The 19,096-nt window shown below is 38.9% G+C and overlaps 2 protein-coding genes across 2 annotated transcripts; one reads left to right on the forward strand and one right to left on the reverse strand.

The window, feature by feature from the left end:
• The first annotated feature begins 837 nt into the window (after positions 1-837).
• On the forward strand, positions 838-15,109 carry usp4 (ubiquitin specific peptidase 4). Its single transcript, XM_087800298.1, has 22 exons — positions 838-1,001; positions 2,617-2,744; positions 2,825-2,955; positions 3,276-3,402; positions 3,482-3,627; positions 4,017-4,078; positions 4,882-5,028; positions 5,159-5,276; positions 5,363-5,536; positions 6,150-6,308; positions 6,383-6,607; positions 6,674-6,757; positions 6,831-6,925; positions 6,996-7,178; positions 8,178-8,413; positions 9,302-9,526; positions 9,605-9,675; positions 9,752-9,867; positions 9,941-10,090; positions 13,015-13,118; positions 13,229-13,317; positions 14,200-15,109. The coding sequence occupies exons 1-22, from the start codon at positions 862-864 to the stop codon at positions 14,317-14,319; spliced, it is 3,030 nt and encodes a 1,009-aa protein (XP_087656424.1). The 5' UTR covers positions 838-861; the 3' UTR covers positions 14,320-15,109.
• A 1,202-nt stretch (positions 15,110-16,311) lies between these two features.
• Positions 16,312-19,047, reverse strand: gpx1b (glutathione peroxidase 1b). Its single transcript, XM_087801871.1, has 2 exons — positions 18,763-19,047; positions 16,312-16,855 (listed from the first exon to the last, which is right to left on the reverse strand). Exons 1-2 carry the CDS (start codon positions 18,976-18,978, stop codon positions 16,505-16,507), a joined length of 567 nt encoding a protein of 188 aa, XP_087657997.1. The 5' UTR covers positions 18,979-19,047; the 3' UTR covers positions 16,312-16,504.
• Positions 19,048-19,096: the final 49 nt, after the last annotated feature.

Raw genomic sequence — 19,096 nt, forward strand, 5'->3', positions numbered from 1 at the left:
GTGTTTGTGGTATCCCTTGTGTTGTCTCTGAGTCAAGGTGAACAACCTCAACCAGTGCATACTTTATTAGGTAATGTTTCCCCCATCAAAGTCTCTGATGGTGTTTATTTTTAGCGATGTGTTACTTTTTCATTTAAGTGTTTTTAATTATTTATTGTTGGCACTATTTTACAATTTTCCGCTGCTGTTAAAAACTTTTTCCTGAATTTATTCTATTTCGTCTTTTGTTTTGGTTCCACTTATTCATTTTACTTTCAGTTGTTTTTATTGATGCTTTCATTAAATAACTAAAAGGCTTTTCCTTGATTTTCTGGAACTCCTGTTGTGTTATCAGTTTTATCTTGATCTTTAAAATATATACTTTATTGAATATTGTTTTGATTGTTTAAGCGCTTTGTGACCCTGGTCTGGAAAGCGCTATATAAATAAAAATTACTTACTTACTTACAATAATTCTGCTGACAGAGTTAACATTTTGGTTTAATAAACAGATAATAGACTTAGACCCAAATACCTTCAGTGTTTTATATGAAGTTATATAGAGTAAAATAAACAAAAAAGCCATCAAACCCGATTTAATGATATACAGTGTATATACAGTATATATGAAATGTTTTGATGACGTCATCAATTCGGTCACCGTGACATTAAATACGTGTAAAACATTTTATCACTACTATTTTTATCACTACACGTTTTATAATAATAATCATAGTAACATTTCTGTGTAAAAAAAGAAAAATTAAATCCCACCACGTCGCGGTGCAATTTTCTTTGTGTCGAACATCTCGAACCGTCGAGGAAGAAGCGCGTCGCTTCACTTCCATGCGCGCGTGCACGCGACACCGGCTCACTCACTGCATGATGGCCGAGGGAGGCGGACCCGAGTCGGCTGGCGCGGCGGACTCGGAGCCGGTAGCCGCGCAGGCTAACAACACCAAGGCTCAGAAACAGGCGATCGGAACCCTTTTGAAAACGGCTCTCAAAAATGGCGACGAATGGTGAGACAGAGAACCCCGCGTTTTTAATCGGTTATTTGAGGGGAGTTAGCTAGCTTCGCGTTAGCTTCGCGTTAGCTCACTCCCTGCTAGCCGCGGGACAGGGGGAAGCTAGCTAGCTAGCTAGCATGCTAGCAGGGCAGCTTTCGATATCGGTAAACCGAAAGCGAGGGATAGGCCAGCTTTATATCGAGCTAAACACTGCTTTAACTGTTAAATAACACCGTTTTTGTTACTACACAAAGTAGGAATAACAAGTTGTCTCGAATATTGTTCTCGAGTGACGAACCGGGCATGCTAACAGACATGTTTGTCCCGTATATAGACGTCAAGATAATATTCATATCAGCAAGAACCAGAGCTAAGTGAAGGGAGGTTTCGGTTCTGGGGTTAGGCCTGAGTCCACCCCGTTGTTGCCCAGTTCATCCGGTCTTTCCGATTCTTCATGGACCGGGCGTGTTGACAGGGCATCTGAGACCAGCCTCCCCTGCAGAGGCATGTGTGTGGAAACTTCACCGAGGATTTGACAGATATTACGACATGTACTTCAGCCTCAGAGACTCAGCAAAACTTAGTTGTTGTTTCGAACCATGACGTCAAATGTTAAGATCCGAGATTTCAAGGATTAAATGCCGGGATCACAGATGACGAATGTGAAATTTGATACATGTAGTCTTGGACCTTGGTGTTGACATGACTATTACAAATATGATATCAGATCAGATTCAGTTAAGGCAGTACACATAAGATAAACCCCCCTTTTTTATATTTTGTATACATGTATATCCCTTGACAAGTTCCTCAGTTGTAGTAGTTGTCGTGTAAGTGAAGTATAAAAACAATTTAATGTATTTCGCACTGTTGTCATCTGACCGTGTTGTGTAAATGGGTCTACACTATTGTTGTCTCCCACCCAAATATTGGGGGAATATTTTATCAGAATTTTGGTGTTTAAGCAACCGTCAGTGATTGAGAAACGGAAACATTTCACAACAAAGTTTATCAGCGTTTGATTCCTTTAAAAGTCTGAGAAGAAGAGGATGTTGTCATTAATGTTGTCAGAAGTATTCAAACTTTATAAGGTGTCTATACTAAAATGTTGTGTTTGGATATGATGCGTATTTTCAGTTTTTTTGCACTGATTTAGACATTAAACTTGCTGTCATAGTTGCAGTATCTTTTCCGACAACTATTTAAGGTGTGGTTACATTGTAACAGGGCGTATTTATGCATTCTTTTTGTTAAGTCAATATATTATTACATATAAATAAATTGATATAATATAAATTACATTTCGGGGTCCTATCCTTTTTGGTATCAAAGGGTATCGGGTATTAAATACTGTACATTCCTGAGTATTGTGTTACAAAATCTGAAACTGTGCTCTGAAGTTTCACAGTTCTGTTCAAATCCTCCAAAAGGTTAAATAATATGACCTCCTAGTCCAGATGTTAAACCTGGATCAATTCATTATGATTGTTATTGTTGGATTAAACCGACAGTTGTACTTGCTCGCATATGTAGAGGAAGATATTCTTTCTCAAATCCCTTTTGTTTTTAGTGTTATCTATTGTCTTTCTGCTGTCGTCTAAAACCCTCATTCTAATCATGTTTGTAGGTATCTGATTGACAGCCGCTGGTTTAAACAGTGGAAGAAGTACGTGGGCTTTGATAGCTGGGACATGTACATGGTGGGAGAACAAAGCCTTTATCCAGGACCGATCGACAACTCCGGGCTGTTTTCGGGTAAAGTGATGATTTGATTCAAAGTTTCTGACTGAGAAAAATGTACGTAAAATGACTGGACTGTGTGACCTGTGTTACAGATCAAGAGAGTCAAACTTTGAAAGAGCACCTTATCGATGAGCTGGACTATGTCCTTGTACCCACCGATGCTTGGAACAAGCTGGTCAGTTGGTACAACTGCATTGAAGAGCAGAAACCCATCGTCAGGAAGGTAACGTCAAATTAAACAAAATGTGTGTATATATACATGTATATACATAAACATATACACACCCATTGCTCTCATTGTGGGTTTTTTTGTGCTTCAGAGTCCTGTGTGTTATTTCATTATATAGATATTGCAACACAAGCTCTTTGGTTCATTGGTTTTTATCGAAGCTGAAATTGATTTTAAAGAGTTGCTCGACAAAACATATTTAACTGAAATTGATTTCAGACGGTTAATAACTCTTAGTATCTAAATATTTAATATGTTTGAATAGTATGCAACATGCGCCCACTCTATGAAATGTCTTTTTGTTTTTCCCGAAGGTTGTTGAACACGGCATGTTTGTCAAGCACTGTAAGGTGGAGGTCTATCTGCTGGAGCTGAACTTGTGTGAGAACGACAACATGGAGAATGTTGTCACGCGACATTTCAGCAAAGCTGATACCATTGGTTAGTGAAAAAACCCCCCGCATATCTGGTGCTTATCTTGTTAAATGGTAAATAAAAAAATATATTTTCTTTCAAACAGATACAATTGAAAAAGAAACGAGGTTGCTGTTCAACATTCCAGCAGAAAAGGAAACAAGATTATGGAACAAGTACATGACGAACACCTACGAACAGCTTAACAAGCCTGACAGTACAGTTCAGGATGCTGGACTCTTCCAAGGCCAAGTAATGACCATTTATTTATTGTTTTTATTTATTTGGCGCCCTCTATTTCCTCCCAATGTTTAGCACCTCTATGTAATATTTCATCACCTGCTATCGTAGAATAATAAGATCCTTTAATAATCAGATACTCTACAAACCTTCAGTCTTAATTTGGTTGACCACTGCTCCCTATTGTGAAATTCTTATATATTCTATTTTATGATCTACCACGCTTTTTTATGATCAACACTCGGATGTTAATTTTATGGCAGCAGGATATTGTAGCGTCCTGTTTTGAAGAACTGAAGTTAAATGATGTCTTAACTCCGGCTTTAAGTCTTTCTATATTTCTGCAGCAACATCCTGAGAGAAACCTGATCCTGGTTTGATATCTGCTGGTTTTCCCACAGGTGCTCGTGATTGAGCAGAAGAACGACGACGGCACTTGGCCCAGACAAACATCCCATTCCAAGTAAGCTGAAACCTTTGTTTTCAGGGAAATGCTTCTTCTCAAATGAAATGGTTCGGTAACATTTCAAATTTTTTGTTAACAATATGTATGACAATTACTAGAGTAAGTAATTTTTTGAATGCAGTATAACATTGTTTGATTACAGTTGAAAACGTATTGATATGTAGCTGGAAATTGATTATAATTGAAAATATGTTTTTTGTTGTATAACTATTTGGTTGTAGTTGAAAAATGTTTTTTTACAGTTGACATTTCTTTTTATTTGCATTTTCTAAATTGGTAAATTCAGTTGAAAGAGTTTGATTGTAGTTGAAGATTCTACGATTGTACTGAGAGATGATACGAAAGAACTTGTGTTTGACTTGCATCACGATTTTACAAATGTACTGAAAACTGATGTAAAGTACAGGAAAGAGATTTAAACGAATATATGTCGTCAGTTGGAGACCTGTAATCTTGGTAAAAAAACTTAAACATGAGCAGTGCCGGGGAAGAAGGAAAGAAATCCTGTTCATAATAAAGTAAATATTGGGTGATACTGACGCACAGGACTGGAATGTGCATACGTGAAGTGAAACTGAGATTAATGATATTTCAAAGGTGGTCACAATAAGACAAGGTTTAAATAGTTTTGATTGTGGAAAGATTCAGAAGGAGTTGAAATAAAACATGGTTATTTTAGAATCAAAGGCGATAAGATGGTGTGATCATTTTTTTTGAGAAGAGGAAGAAGGGATTATGTTGTTAAAAAGAGGAAGACAAACGAATAATCAGTGGTTTCAGATATTTCTATTATTTTTCAGATCTGCCTCGGCCTCCTCCAGAAGTTTCACCACAACCCCAAAGCTTTCCTCCAACTCTTCGGCCAGTATCTCCTCGACGGTGACAAACGGCGACAACGGCTGCAGCCCCGGCTACTCGCTCAACAACAGCACTTCTTCTGGCAACAGGTAACACTTTACCTGAGCAACATTTTATGTTCCTTATCTTTATATTGGAATGACGTCACTCTCTATATTTGATTATCAAGTCAAGTGCGTCCTCCTCGTCCAGGATGTTAACAATAATCTCTCCCGACAGACTAGGAAGCTACAACTCCTACAGCTCGTCCTACAACTACAGGGAGTCCAATTCGCAGCCTGGCCAGTGTGGTCTCAGTAATCTGGGCAACACATGCTTCATGAACTCTGCCCTCCAGGTGAGAAAAGTATATAGATTATGACACCAGGTCCTGCCCATGTAACTGATGTTGTTTTTGTTTTTTGTGTGCGTTACCCCTCGCAGTGCCTGAGCAACGCCTCCTCCCTCACAGACTACTTCCTCAACGACCAGTATGAGGCGGAGATCAACAGAGAGAACCCGCTGGGGATGAGAGGCGAGATTGCAGAGGCCTATGCAGAACTGGTGAAGCAGATGTGGCTCAGTCGCAGCAGCTACGTCGCTCCACGTACATTTAAAGTAAGAGAACATAACTGGACTTGACGAGGTTTAAGCATATATTAAAAAAGAAGGCCTAAATTTGCATTACAATGTTTGAAATCCAATTAGTTAGATGGAAGAATAGATGGAGAAATATATAGATAGATGGATGCTATGATGGATGGATGCTTGGATGTATGGATGGATGGATACTTGGATACTTTATTGATCCGCCGAAGAAAGAAATTCTGTTGTCCATCAGCAATAACACGTCCATCCATAGCAAACATCCACAAAAAAATGTCAAAAGTCTCAAAGATGAAACATGAAAAGCATGCTTATTTTAGTTTTAAATCTGAAAATGCAACATTATTTATTTGAATGAGAAGTGTCAAACCACCATTAATTTCATAGCTGAATGTGGCAACATGTACGACACAGTTGACGCACTAAAAAGTCATGTTTATTGAATACATTTTTGGGGTAAAATTGTCCCTAAACGTAATGAAATTAATGATGTTTTTATTTTTAATTTTGGTACATTTTGCCCTTGGTCTTAATTTAAATTTCAAATGGTATTAAAAAGTCTTGAACTTGACTTACAGAAGAAGGAATCCCGATTTCACTCTTTGAATCTTACTTTCTTCTGCAGACCCAGGTCGGACGCTTTGCTCCCCAGTTTTCAGGATATCAGCAGCAGGACTCCCAGGAGCTCTTGGCTTTCTTGTTAGATGGTCTTCATGAAGACCTGAATCGAGTGAAGAAGAAGCCCTACCTGGCCCTGAGGGACGCAGAGGGCCGTCCAGATGAGGTAAGAGCTGGTCTTGAAACTGAACCGGCCCGGTAGACAACGTCGTGCATCTTACGATATTTTTAAAATTGCAGATTGTTGCCAAGGAAGCCTGGACCAACCATCGTCTGCGCAACGACTCCATCATCGTTGATATTTTTCACGGCCTCTTCAAATCCACTTTGGTGTGTCCGGAGTGCGCCAAGGTTTCTGTGACCTTTGACCCATTCTGCTACCTCACACTGCCTCTGCCCATGAGGAAAGATCGCACCATGGAGGTCTTCTTGGTGCGAGCAGACCCTCAATCCAAGCCCACGCAGGTGAGATGTTGACCAGCCACCGGCAGGGATCTTGTGTACCTAACGCAGCGTTCTTCCTCGACACAGTATCGAGTTGTAGTCAACAAACTGGGATCAGTGATAGACCTGTGCAGCGCCTTGTCAAGGTTCTGTGGAATCCCCGCGGAAAACGTAAGAACGACCAATGAGACTTTCTTTTTAAAGTCTAAAACGTTCTCAATGGATTCTCGACTTTTGGTTTCAGATGGTGGTGGCCGACGTTTATAATCATAGGTTCCATAAACTTTACAAACGAGACGATGCCTTGAACCAGATCATGGAGAAGGACGACATCTTTGTGTAGGTCTTTAGTTGTTGACCGCCGCTCGTGTCGGCAGATTCTCACTTCTCTGTTGTGCTGTGGCTGCAGTTACGAGGTCCAGGAGGAGGACGGAGAGAAGATGAACCTGCCGGTGTACTTCAGGGAGCGACATTCCAAACACACGGGAAGCTCCACGAGCACCATGTTGTTTGGTCAGCCTCTTCTCATCACGGTGCCCAAGCAGAACCTCACAGCAGACGCTCTTTATGACAAGATCCTTGAAAGAATCGGGTGAGTCAAATGTTGGGAGTTTTTATTTTCTGTGTTTAGAGGATAAGAAAATATTTCTTTCCACTTCCAGTTTTCATTGTAAAACAAGCAGAATCCCTGAAGTGAAAGCAGAAATGTCTGCATTAGCTAGAGTGAATTTACTCATGCCAAACTAGATAAACATGTCTGTTTTAACCATTACTTGCATCAGTGTCATCGCAATATTTAATAATAATAATAATAAATAATAATAATCTCTATTTATATAGCGCCTTTCTAGACCAGGGTCACAAAGCGCTTTGACAGCCATTCACACATACTGATGGGAGTAGGCTTCATTAATGGTTGAATTTATATTTTAAATGTTATAAACTTACTTGAAAATGTATTATCAAAATGTTTTTTTTAATGCATTCATAATTAGAATATTTAAAGGTTTAATTAGTTTATATTAAGTAAAGTTTTATGAAATTAAGTTTTTCTGCATATTGGTGTATGTTTTTAAATTTTGGAAAATATTTTATCCAATTATTTAAAAAAAAAACAAAAAAACAAGCAAGTGATCCTTAAATATAGAAATTAAATTAATTAATTAAACAATGATTAAAAAGATACAAACATTTGAAATGTTAAATTCAACCATCCAATGTTCTGATGTCGCTGATATACTGCTATAATAACTTTAAATAAAGTCCTTAAAAATAAACCTCACAATTACGCTGAATCGGCAGGTGCCTCTGACTGGTTTCTCTGTTTTTACATGGTTCCATTTAGAGTTTGTGTTTTATTGTTTTTCACTACTTATCTATTTTTGGGTAAACTTGACTGAAATGGCGTGTTGGTATTTCAAAAGTAACTTGTATTCCTTTGGAGTAAAAAAATGAGTAACAGTATAAAAAGCCTCACAGACCGATTTATGTAATGAAAGAACATTTAGTTTGTGTTCGTCTTGTTACGATTTGTTTTGTTTTTTTTAATCCCCAAAAATAAATATCGTCAACTTTGGGGTTTGTATTTCAGACGCTACGTAAAACGCCCACAAAATCCCAGCAGCGAAAGCAAAGCGTCTGCTTCAGCCGCATCTGCGAGCTGCAGCCAAGCAGCTGAATGTTCCGGCGCGTCAAACCACAACGACGTCGCAGAGAGTCCTTCTGCCGCCGAGGGAACTTCTCGCAGTGCCAGCAGCAGCAGCAGCAGCAGCAGCAACCTCAACAACTGCCCGCAGACGTGCACCGAAACCAATGGACTGTGTGACGGTAAGTAGTAGTTGCATGAAAGAATAAAATGTATATGTATCAGGTCATTTTTAAACACTGTTGCTGCATTAGAGGTTAAAAGTGCATTAAAACAAATTGTTTAAATGCACTTTAGTATTGATTTTTTTATGTAAATGGAAAACTTGAAATCGGAGGTAAAACACTTTACAAGTTGCAATTTGTGTAACTATTGTTTATATGCTAGTATATCAGTGCCATCAGAATATACAATCTTAGATGATGAAACTTTAAATTTTGTAAACTTAAACCTTTTTTTCTTTTAGCATTACATTTTTTTGGGAATAATCTAGATAAATAAATTCTATATGAAAAGGGTAGATTTTCTTTAAACGTGCATCTCTCTCTCTTTCTCTCTTTCCCTTTCTTTCTCTCTCGTGGCACCAGATATTGAACTTAAAAGGATACAAATGAACAAATATTCAAAGCATTTATTTTTTAATTAGTTTCAAACTCGATGTGTGGAGGAAAAAAACAACATTTGTTTGAATTAAATCAATAACAGTTCGATCTTTAAATGCATTTTTTTTAATTTGATTATTCCAAAAATGATTTCATGCTTTTAAAAAAAATAAAAAAAAATACAACATCCATTATTCTGATGGAACTGTTACTACATACATGTAATATAGTCACTGGGAAGCCCGTGAGTGAAGGGCAGCCATATTTTCAGACTGAAGAGCCTCAAAAGATCAAATGCCTTCTAATCCAAACAATGAATTGATGTCATTAAAATTAAAATCAATTTCTGACTGATATTCTATCGTAATCTGTACTGCACTTGAAAGTAAAAAAGTACTTGCCTTAAGGTCATGGAAAAAGGAAGTCACATGATTCAGGATGTTTATGTCTGTGTGTGTGTGTGTTAAGGCGAGGAGGAAGAAATGGACCACCAAGTGAGTCCGAATCGTGACGACGGCCAGTCAGAAGACGATGACGATGAAGACACTTCCGAGTTGGAAAACGGATCGACGAGCAACGCTAAGAAGCCGATGTCCTTGTCGGACAAGCTCTTCGCCTTCAGCATCGTCAACTCTTACGGGACGGCCAACATCAGTCAGCTGCCCTGTGACGGAAGTGTCCTCAAACTGAACCGTCGGTGTCATTTCTATTACACTGTAATGCTTGTCACTTTCTGCTGACGTAGCACTTTTTCCCCATTTGTTCCTGCAGCACATTCCACGGTGGCTATCGATTGGGACACGGAGTCGAAGAAGCTGTGCTACGACGAGCAGGAGGCGGAGGTCGGCATGTTTGCTCCGTCACCGGATCTACAAGTTGCTCGTCACACAGACGTGTAACCCGTGTGTTTTGTCTTAGGCTTACGAGACTCATGACAGCATGCACCACTCCACCAAGAAGAAAGGCACCGTGGCTCTGAGGGAGTGTATCGAACTGTTCACCACCATGGAGACGCTTGGAGAATATGATCCATGGTACGCCGTAGGACGTCACAGGTTCTATAAAATGAGTCTCGTATCTAAAGAGTCTCACTCTCTCTCCCCGCAGGTACTGTCCCACCTGTAAAAAACACCAGCAGGCGACGAAAAAGTTTGACCTGTGGTCGCTTCCTCGCATCCTGGTCGTTCACCTGAAGCGCTTCTCCTACAATCGCTGTTGGCGCGACAAGCTGGACACCGTGGTGGACTTCCCCATCAGGTATGCAGACTTCAGATTTCAGCTCATTACCTCAGCCAGGGAGGCTCCGTCATCGCTCTGTTTAACCCACTCCCAGCAATATAACAGACGATTAAAGGATTAGACTTCAATGACATTTGAAGGAATTTTTAATTAAAAAGGAGCAGCTGATTCACCTCATAGTGTCGCCATAGTAGAACTAATGCATATCCATCATGCATATTCTTCAGGTTACTCGCACAAAAATAAGGTAAGTAAGTAATATTTATTTATATAGCGCTTTTCGAGACCAGGGTCACAAAGCGCTTAAACAAACAAAACAATACTCAAAAAAGTACTTACTTTAAAGGTCAAGATAATACTGAGAACAACACAGGAGTTCGAGAAATTCAAGGAAAAGCCTGAACAAATAGAAACGTCTTAAGATGTTTCTTAAAAGAGTCAGTAGATCCATCAAGCGCAAAGAGAGAGGAACATCGTTCCAAAGCTTAGGAGCAACAGCCTGAAAAGATTTCTCTCCTCTGGTCCTGAACCGTGTGCGTGGAACCATAAGTAGATTCTGATCCACAGACCTCAGAGCCCGAGCTGGGGTGTAAGGCTGGATCAGATCAGTGATGTAAGGAGGAGCCTGACCATGAATAGATCTGAAAGTAAGAACCAGAATTTTAAAGTTGATCCTGAAAGAAAATGGAAGCCAGTGAAGAGTTTTAAGGACCAAGGGGAACCAAGAGCTCCATCGGCTCGTCGTGTCGAGGCACCGATGTTTAGGATCATTAAGGAAGGAAAGAAAAAAATATAACAATATTAACATGCGTTAAATCACTTTTAATTGGTTAATTTTCTAACTTGAAGGGTATTTTCCATTGCTCCTATGATAATAGAAAGCTTCCATTTCTCCTCTTTTATGACAGTTGTGAGTGTTGAACTCATTATCAATGATCATTTAAATGGCTAGGTATTATCTAAATTTGTGTCAATAATATTGTTTAAAAAATATATGCAAGTAAATGAGCAGCTTGGTGGAGATCTGTGGGCTTTTCTGGCTTTTACAAAGTTATAGCCCTTTGATTGTCGTAATCTAAGTGGTTTCATCCATTAATATGAATTCATGAATGTCTGAAATCAATAAAATCACGCCTAGTGTTGATCTTTTCTACTTTATTATGATAGAACGCGATACAAAAACAACATTTAAGTTGTGTTGCGCTCTTGCAAATTTACAGCAAATCACTTTTCCAGACAAAACTATTTGTGCTTGTTTATATTTGTTCCTTTTCAGATTGTGGTCAGAAACTATTGAGTTGAAACACCTTTATTGTCTTCAAAAATGTAAATTAACTAACTTTTCTAATCTTCAAAACAAAGCTTTTTTAAAATCAAATACATATTTTCTTCCATCAGTTTATAACTTCAATACTGTTATCAGGAATCAAACTCTTACGATATTTTCTGGTCCTAAAGATATATTTTACTATACATATTTACACATTTCCTCATTGTGACACGTTTGCTTGTCGAGGCAAGAATGGACCTGCTGGGGTTGAACCGACACCCACTGGTCCTCAGAGAAACCTGGAAGATTATAAACATGAATGTTTACTCTCAGGTCTGCACACGTACAGAGCTGCAGCGCCAATATGGTGTTTTCTTAGTCTGAAGAAAACACCCCGAGTGAGTTGACTGGTACACAACTAGATAAACATCTCTGGTGCGTCGTTAAGTGTTTATCTTGTTCTGACCGTTGTGACCAGAACTACTGCTACAGTTGAAACCACACCCTTTGATTTCTTATGTTAGTGTTGTAGCTGCAACAATGTATATGATTAGAGTCCAGTAAGTCTGATTCTCTTGTTACATTTTCCTCTACTTATAACAAAATGAATGTTGTAAACTGTAAAATACAAGATGAGTTTTCCTAAAATCTTTAAAGAAAATGACAGCGGCGGGATCAAACGTAGAGTTTATCCATCTTATCTATCTATGCATCTTTATTGCTTCTACATCTCAAGGAGTCATTTCACGTGGGATGCAAGGGCTTTAAAAAAAACTGAATTGGTTCTAGTTAAGTAACAATAAAACTAGCTCACTTACATTTATATCGTTATATCATGACCTGAGATAACATGCGTACTCTGGTCTTGAGATGACACAAAATTTAAATTGTATTTCAATCTAAATTAACCACTAATTTAAAAAAAAACTATTAGTTTGAAGGCGAGTTCTGCTTTAAAAGTCCTAACACAAGCAGGGTTTTCTTTTTAATTCTCAAAGGCAAGTAATAAAAAATAGTCGGTAATAAAAAAACTTGATATAACTTGTGTGAAAAAATACAATTTAATAAACGCTTAAACTATGAAATGAATAACTTACTGTAGATATTAAAATACTAAGACGACTCTCAAGTAAGAAAGGAGTCCGGGCTCGTATAACTACACTAAAAAGTCTTTGAAGTATATCAAACACTCTCGTCTTCAACTGTTGAGCGACGAGTATCTTCAGATTGCAACTGTGACATTTCTTTGTAAACTTCCGTTCAAAAGGGGAAACGTTTCTTCAAGGACGTGTGAAACTGCTGCCAGTTTGGAACTTGATTGTGTTTGAAACCAGGCAGTCCTGAAGTGATTTTAAGAAAGACCTGTTGGTGTTAAAATACTTTTTATTTTGCTTACGTGATAATATAGTTATCACCATGTTGCATGGGTTTACTCCGGGCACTCCGGTTTCCTCCCACAGTCCAAAAACCTACAGAGGTTAATTGGGAACTTGGGGAAGTTGTCCGTGTGTATGTCCTGTGAAAGACTGGCATCCTGTCCAGGGTCTCCCCTGCCTCTCGCCTAATGAAACTGGGATAGGCTCCAGTCTCCCCGCGACCCCGATAAGGAATAAATGACAATATAAGAGTGTTTGTCTGATCTGATAAATTTTTCGTTTGCTTGGGTCTGCAGGGATCTGGACATGTCTGAGTTCGTGTGCGACCCAAAGGCCGAGCCGTACGTCTACGACCTGGTCGCCGTGTCGAACCACTATGGAGGACTGGGAGGAGGTCACTGTGAGTCACTCTGCTCGTCAAGTTTTGGTTCCAGCCCGTGTTGCTTCATGCGTCATAAATCAAGTGTTTTTTTGTTTTTTTTTCTTCTCTCACATCCTCCTCTGTGACAGACACGGCCTACGGCAAGAACAAAGTGGACGGTCAGTGGTATTACTTCGACGACAGCTGTGTCACCTCTTCGTCCGAGGACCAGATTGTGGTGAGAAATACTTTATTGTGATACTTTAGTGTAAATCAACAAAAGGTCTTGCGCTTTTTTCTAAAAACAGGATTGGTTTCTGGTTTATCCACATGAGGTCACAGCACCATGTTGATGAGATCGTTCAGGCAGGAAATGAGTGATAAAAGTAAAGCACTTCCTGCGAATTTTCAAAACAAAACATTTGTTTGACTGTAAATTGTGTTTAATTCATACAAATAGTTGTATCCAGTCATCCTTCAAACATGGAATCAGCTGTTTTAATTGATAACCAGCTGATCCAATTCAATCGTTCAGTGGTCCCACTCAATGGGCGGGGCTAATGACAAAGAAAGCAGCCCATTGGTTTATTTTCTTACTCGTGTTGGGGCTGGTCCAATCAGCTGGACCTTCAGAAACTGTGACCGTGTAAGTGTCGATAAAGTTGTAAATTAACTTGTAAGAAAAGGATTAAATGTGAGACGGATACAAATGTAATAATTAACAAGAATAATGTAGTGAACTGATGACGTGCAAGTATTTTCACTAAGAAATCATAGAGAATCAAGAAAGAAAACACACATAATGTGACTGTTTTTGATGATTTGTAGATGTGTTTTTGTTTTTGTCAGGTGTTCATATTATCAATGGTTGTCTCTTCTGTCATCAACGTATAGATCACGGCTCTGTTTTCGCAGTTTTGCCAACATAACCTTTTCCTTTTTAGTTTGAACTTCCTTTAACCAAAACTTAATCAGGAAGTTACTCGACAGACCGGTTTTAATCAGAGAAGCTTTTGTAAACGTTCGTATCCCGTCTGTTCCTCTGTATCGATGAATGAGCCTCTTGTGTGTTGGGTGTCGCGTGTCGTCGTAGTAACCTAATCCTCCTCCTCGTCTCCAGACCAAAGCCGCCTACGTGCTGTTCTACCAGCGGCGGGAGAAGGAGTCCTCCAGCCCGCCGCCCTCCGCCTCCCTGGGAGGAGATCCCGAGGCGGCCGAGGACCACATGGACACAAACTGAGGAGCGTCGACGTGACGTGCACTGAAAGCGGAGACTAAAGATGTGACGGAAGACGAGAAACGGGGGGGAAAAAAAAAAACGACAAAGACTTCATCCACATTTTATTTGACTGGCGTCGTCTCGGACTTTGGAGTTTTCTTCCCAATCGGTGGGTGACCGACTGATTTCTCCTGAACATAACGGATATAGATTTTCTCACTGGATGCACAGAATGTTAGCGGTTCACGTGTACATAAACAAATGTTTCTTTTGCCCACTAAGAAGTCTTTTTTTTTTTTTTTTCTTTTAAAATAAGCCAAATGCACATCATGTTTCAACCAAAGTGTTCGGAGTTATTTATGGTGTACAAACGTTAAGAGTAGGATACTATGTGCCTAGATGAATCCATAATAATCTGTTCCGAGGTCAAACCCTGGGGATGAAATCACGATAATGAATAAATAAAGACGACTCTGGGACCTGATCCATCCCGCGGAGACCCACATGCAACGGTCGACTCTCAGACACCATATCTTTTTTATAATCACGTTGAAGGCGGCCTTTAAAACTCCCACGACCCGACGGGGAGGAAACGGGGCGCTTTTGGATTCTCCCGAAGGAGTTCAACAATCTTCCGACCAGCGGTCGTTGCGGAGGCGCTTAAGGGTCGAGCTCACTTTTAGATCATGATGTGTTGAAGTTGTGTCTGCTTGTATGGACGCCTGGCTTTCCTGCAACAGCTTGTTAGTCTTGTCGATGCTGCTCTGTAAACGACACAGCCAGTGAAGAAAATAAAATACCTACAACTTTATTTATGGCCCTCTTTTACTTTAGTAAACACCACGTGAGGAATCACTGTGTGTGTGACGAATATTCCTGTTGCTTCTCTTGAGTCTTGGATGGAGCAGTAAACGTTCCCAGTGACGTAGTCGTCCTGCTAAGCGTCAGATTCTTTAAAACGATGGCGGCAGTTTTTTCGTTTATTCCTGGGAAGTCTATTTTTGCTGAGTATATATATTTTTTTGGAACCTGCTTTTGAAGATTTAATATGGAGAGAAATCCTTCCAGGCTGTTGCTCCTAAGCTTTGGAACGATCTCTGTGTTTGAAGATCTACTGACTCCTTCAAGAAACATCTTAAGACATTTTTATTTGTTCAGGCTTTTCCTTGATTTTCTGGAACTCCTGTTGTGTTATCAGTTTTATCTTGATCTTTAAAGTATATACTTTATTGAATATTGTTTTGATTGTTTAAGCGCTTTGTGACCCTGGTCTGGAAAAGCGCTATACAAATAAAAATTACTTATTGGATGAAAGGCAGCTTGTAAGAAACTCTCCATGAGTTGCTAAATCAGTACTGAAGTATAGTAGCTTCATCAAAAAATTGAATGGTTGCATTAAACATTTTTAATTTGAAACTTTTTTTTTAAGTTAAAACATTGAAATATCTTGAATAATTAATTACAATGTGTTATATTGGAGTTGAATTTTTTTTTTAATTACATATAAAATGTTTTTGAAAATTTAAATGTTTAATTAAATATATTCTGTATAAAAGGTTGAATTAGTTGGGTTTTTTTTCTAGTTTTAAAAATATTCAAAACATTTCTCTAAAAATGGTGTAAATTATGCTTTTATACGACGAAGATTTTAAGTCAATTTAAAATTCTACCAATTAGAGTTTAAAAAAAAAACATTTGGGAATCATTGAAGTAATGTACTGTATACCCATTTGATTTTTTCAATTTAAAAACAATTCAAAACGATGGCACTGATATACTTCCGTACTGAAATCCTAAAAATCACTTGGTATGACAGTTTTAAATCAGAGAGCGGTTTGGCTGCAGATCTCATCTCAGACACGTCTTAAGATCCTCGGCTTCAGCTCCTCCTCTCAAGACCTCGGCGTCCTGCCAGCGAGGAAATGATGCAACTCTTGTTCCTGACATACGCTTGTAAAGTGTTAATGAATCATTGGTTGATAGTGGTTTGACTCAAAGGTTAAAAGATACAACTTTGATGGAGGAAAAAATATTTATTAGAAAAAGCAGCCGTGCCGTCGTCCAACCATGCATCAGACTCTCAGTCTTTGACGTGACATCAGGTCCACCTCCTCACAGGTTTGGTTTCAGAGGGAACCTTCATACGGTGAAAGACCGGAGCACATGGTTGTCAAGGAGAGCACGGCCGCTGCGACCCCGCGACCTTTTAGTTAGCCTGGTTCAGTAGCTTCTTGATGTCGCCGTCGATGTCGCTGGTGAGGAACCTCCTGCCGTAGCGCTTGAAGGGCGAGCCGTCCGAGGCGATGAGGAACTTCTCGAAGTTCCAGGACACGTCGTTCCTGCACACGGGGCTCCAGATGATGGACCTGGGGTCGTTCATAAGGGAGGACGGGTCGTCGCTGGGGGTCGGCAGGCTCTCCCTGAGGAACGTAAACAGAGGATGTGCGTCCTTCCCGTTCACCTCGCATTTCTCCAGCAGCTGGAACTTGGGCTCGAAGCCATTGCCAGGACGGATGTGTTTCAAGGACAGAAGGATTTCTTCGTTCTTGCAGTTCTCCTGCAGGACAACATGAAGTTATTAGGAAGTCTTACAGCAGGACATTCATTTGTCTTTTTAATGCTTCATTAAGTTGTGAAAGTGCAAGAAAAAAAATATGCGTTTTAACAGTTTAAATTAGGTTTGTGAAGTAATATTGATACAGTATCAGGAAAAATAGTGTTTCAAAATTCGTATATATATATATATATATATTAAATATTCACAATTTTTATTCATTTTTGTTTTTTAATTAAACTTCCATCCGCTAGATGGCAGCAGTCATTAAGTCCTCTGCAGCTAAAGGAACAATGAACGCCAGCCAGATCCCAGCCATGACTGAGGACGAGAGGATACAGTGACTCCAGCAGATTTTAAAGCGGATGTTTAGAACATATTTTGGTTTGAAAACAAATGAAAGCAGTTACGACTTCATCAAGAGTCATGTGATCTGTAAATTCTGCAACACCAGAGTCAAGTACTCGACAATACTACAAATATATATACCTTGTTCTTACAGTATCGTAATATACAACAATATACCTTATCGTTGCCCCCTGTATCCTGATACGTATTGTATTGCCAGATTATTGCAAATACAAACCCCTAATAAAGAAGATGTCCCATTAGATTTCTACATGTTATTCCTCGACAATACTACAAATATATACTTGTACCTGCAGTATTGCAATATATCGTGTCGTTGCCCCCTGTATTTTGATGCGTACCAGATTTTAAAAAACACATGTCTAGTCTAAATCTAGAACAGAGTATGCAAGTTATATAACAGAGTGTTAAAAGACACATGTATCAGACAGTTTGACTTGAAGTGTTACTTGACATCTCAAGAACACAGGATCTATTCTATTACATATATCATTTATATAAATAACTATAAACTCATTGTTAAACTTAAAATGATGGATGGAATTTATTTTTGAAATATTTAAGGTATTTTTAACATATTAATATTCACATTTAAAGGATTTATTTTAATATAATTAACAAAGGTTAATAGGATTAAGAAGGTTTGTGATATTAAATAAACTTTAAGGACAAAAATTACAATCCATTCATAGTAATATTAATGATAAGGAAATAAAGTAAGTAAGTAATATATATTTGTAGAGCGCTTTTCCAACCCGGGGTCACAAGTTAAACACCAGGTTTACTAGTACTTGTCAATATTCCAATCAAATAAGATCGCAAATGTTTAAATAAAATAATATATTTATTTTAATTTAGCATATGTCGAACACAGTGTTTGTTACGCTTTAGAATATATATATATATATATATATAAAAAAGAAAAAAGTCTCACTTTCTCGTTCAAAGAAAGGCTGAAAAGTTAACTTTCAAAGTTTTAAAAAACAAATTTAAAAAATACTTTTTAGTGACATTTAATATAATAAATGTTAAAGAAAAACGATTAAAACTTTCATAACATTTGTCGTTTTATTATTTTTATTTTTAAGACAAGACTGATTGTAGGAAAGTCAGTGTTGTAATTTCTTGTAACCCATGACGACACTAACAAAAGTTAAAGTGCGCATTTCCTCAACTTTACCAGGAATTGTTTATCAAGTTGTACTTTTTAAAGAGGAAGAAGAAAAACAGTCGCAGATTTACTTCCTGCTGATGCAAATAAAAGGCATCCATTGACAAACTTACACAAGTTTGTCAAGTCATGGTTACACATTAACACACAGACATGTTGTGTAACCACTATTTCCTCACTCAACGCATTTTTATAAATTAATTTAAACTTCAAAAAACTACTTTTAAAGTAACAAAAATACATGTATATTACATTAATAAATACGGAGGAAACGCTTTTATTTTGTTTTTTTCGCACGTACAAATAACGTGTCTCTCGGAATTTTTTTTAGCCGCGACCCTGAGCACCTGAGTGAAGGTTCTGGTCTCACCTGGTGGCCGAACTGGTTGCAGGGAACCCCGAGGATCACGAGCCCCCGCGCGCCGTAGCGCTCGTGCAGCTCGTTCATCTGGGTGTAGTCCCTGGTGGTCGTTCCTCAGAGAGACGCCACGTTCTCGATCAGCACCACCTTGCCCTGCAGCGAGGAGAACTTGAAGGTCTCCCCGCTCAGGAGTTTGGCCGTGAGCTCGTAGAAGCGCTTGGACATGTCTGCAGGTGGAGGATGAAGATCGACTGAACCTCTGCTGGAGGAGGAGGAGAAGAAGGAGAAGAACCTGGAGGCGCCCCCGGAGACGTCAAGATAAGTCCCTCCCTGTTCTGCGCTC

This window comes from Callionymus lyra, chromosome 10 (assembly GCF_982586985.1).
Source record: "Callionymus lyra chromosome 10, fCalLyr1.hap1.1, whole genome shotgun sequence".
NCBI classification, from domain to species: domain Eukaryota; kingdom Metazoa; phylum Chordata; class Actinopteri; order Syngnathiformes; family Callionymidae; genus Callionymus; species Callionymus lyra.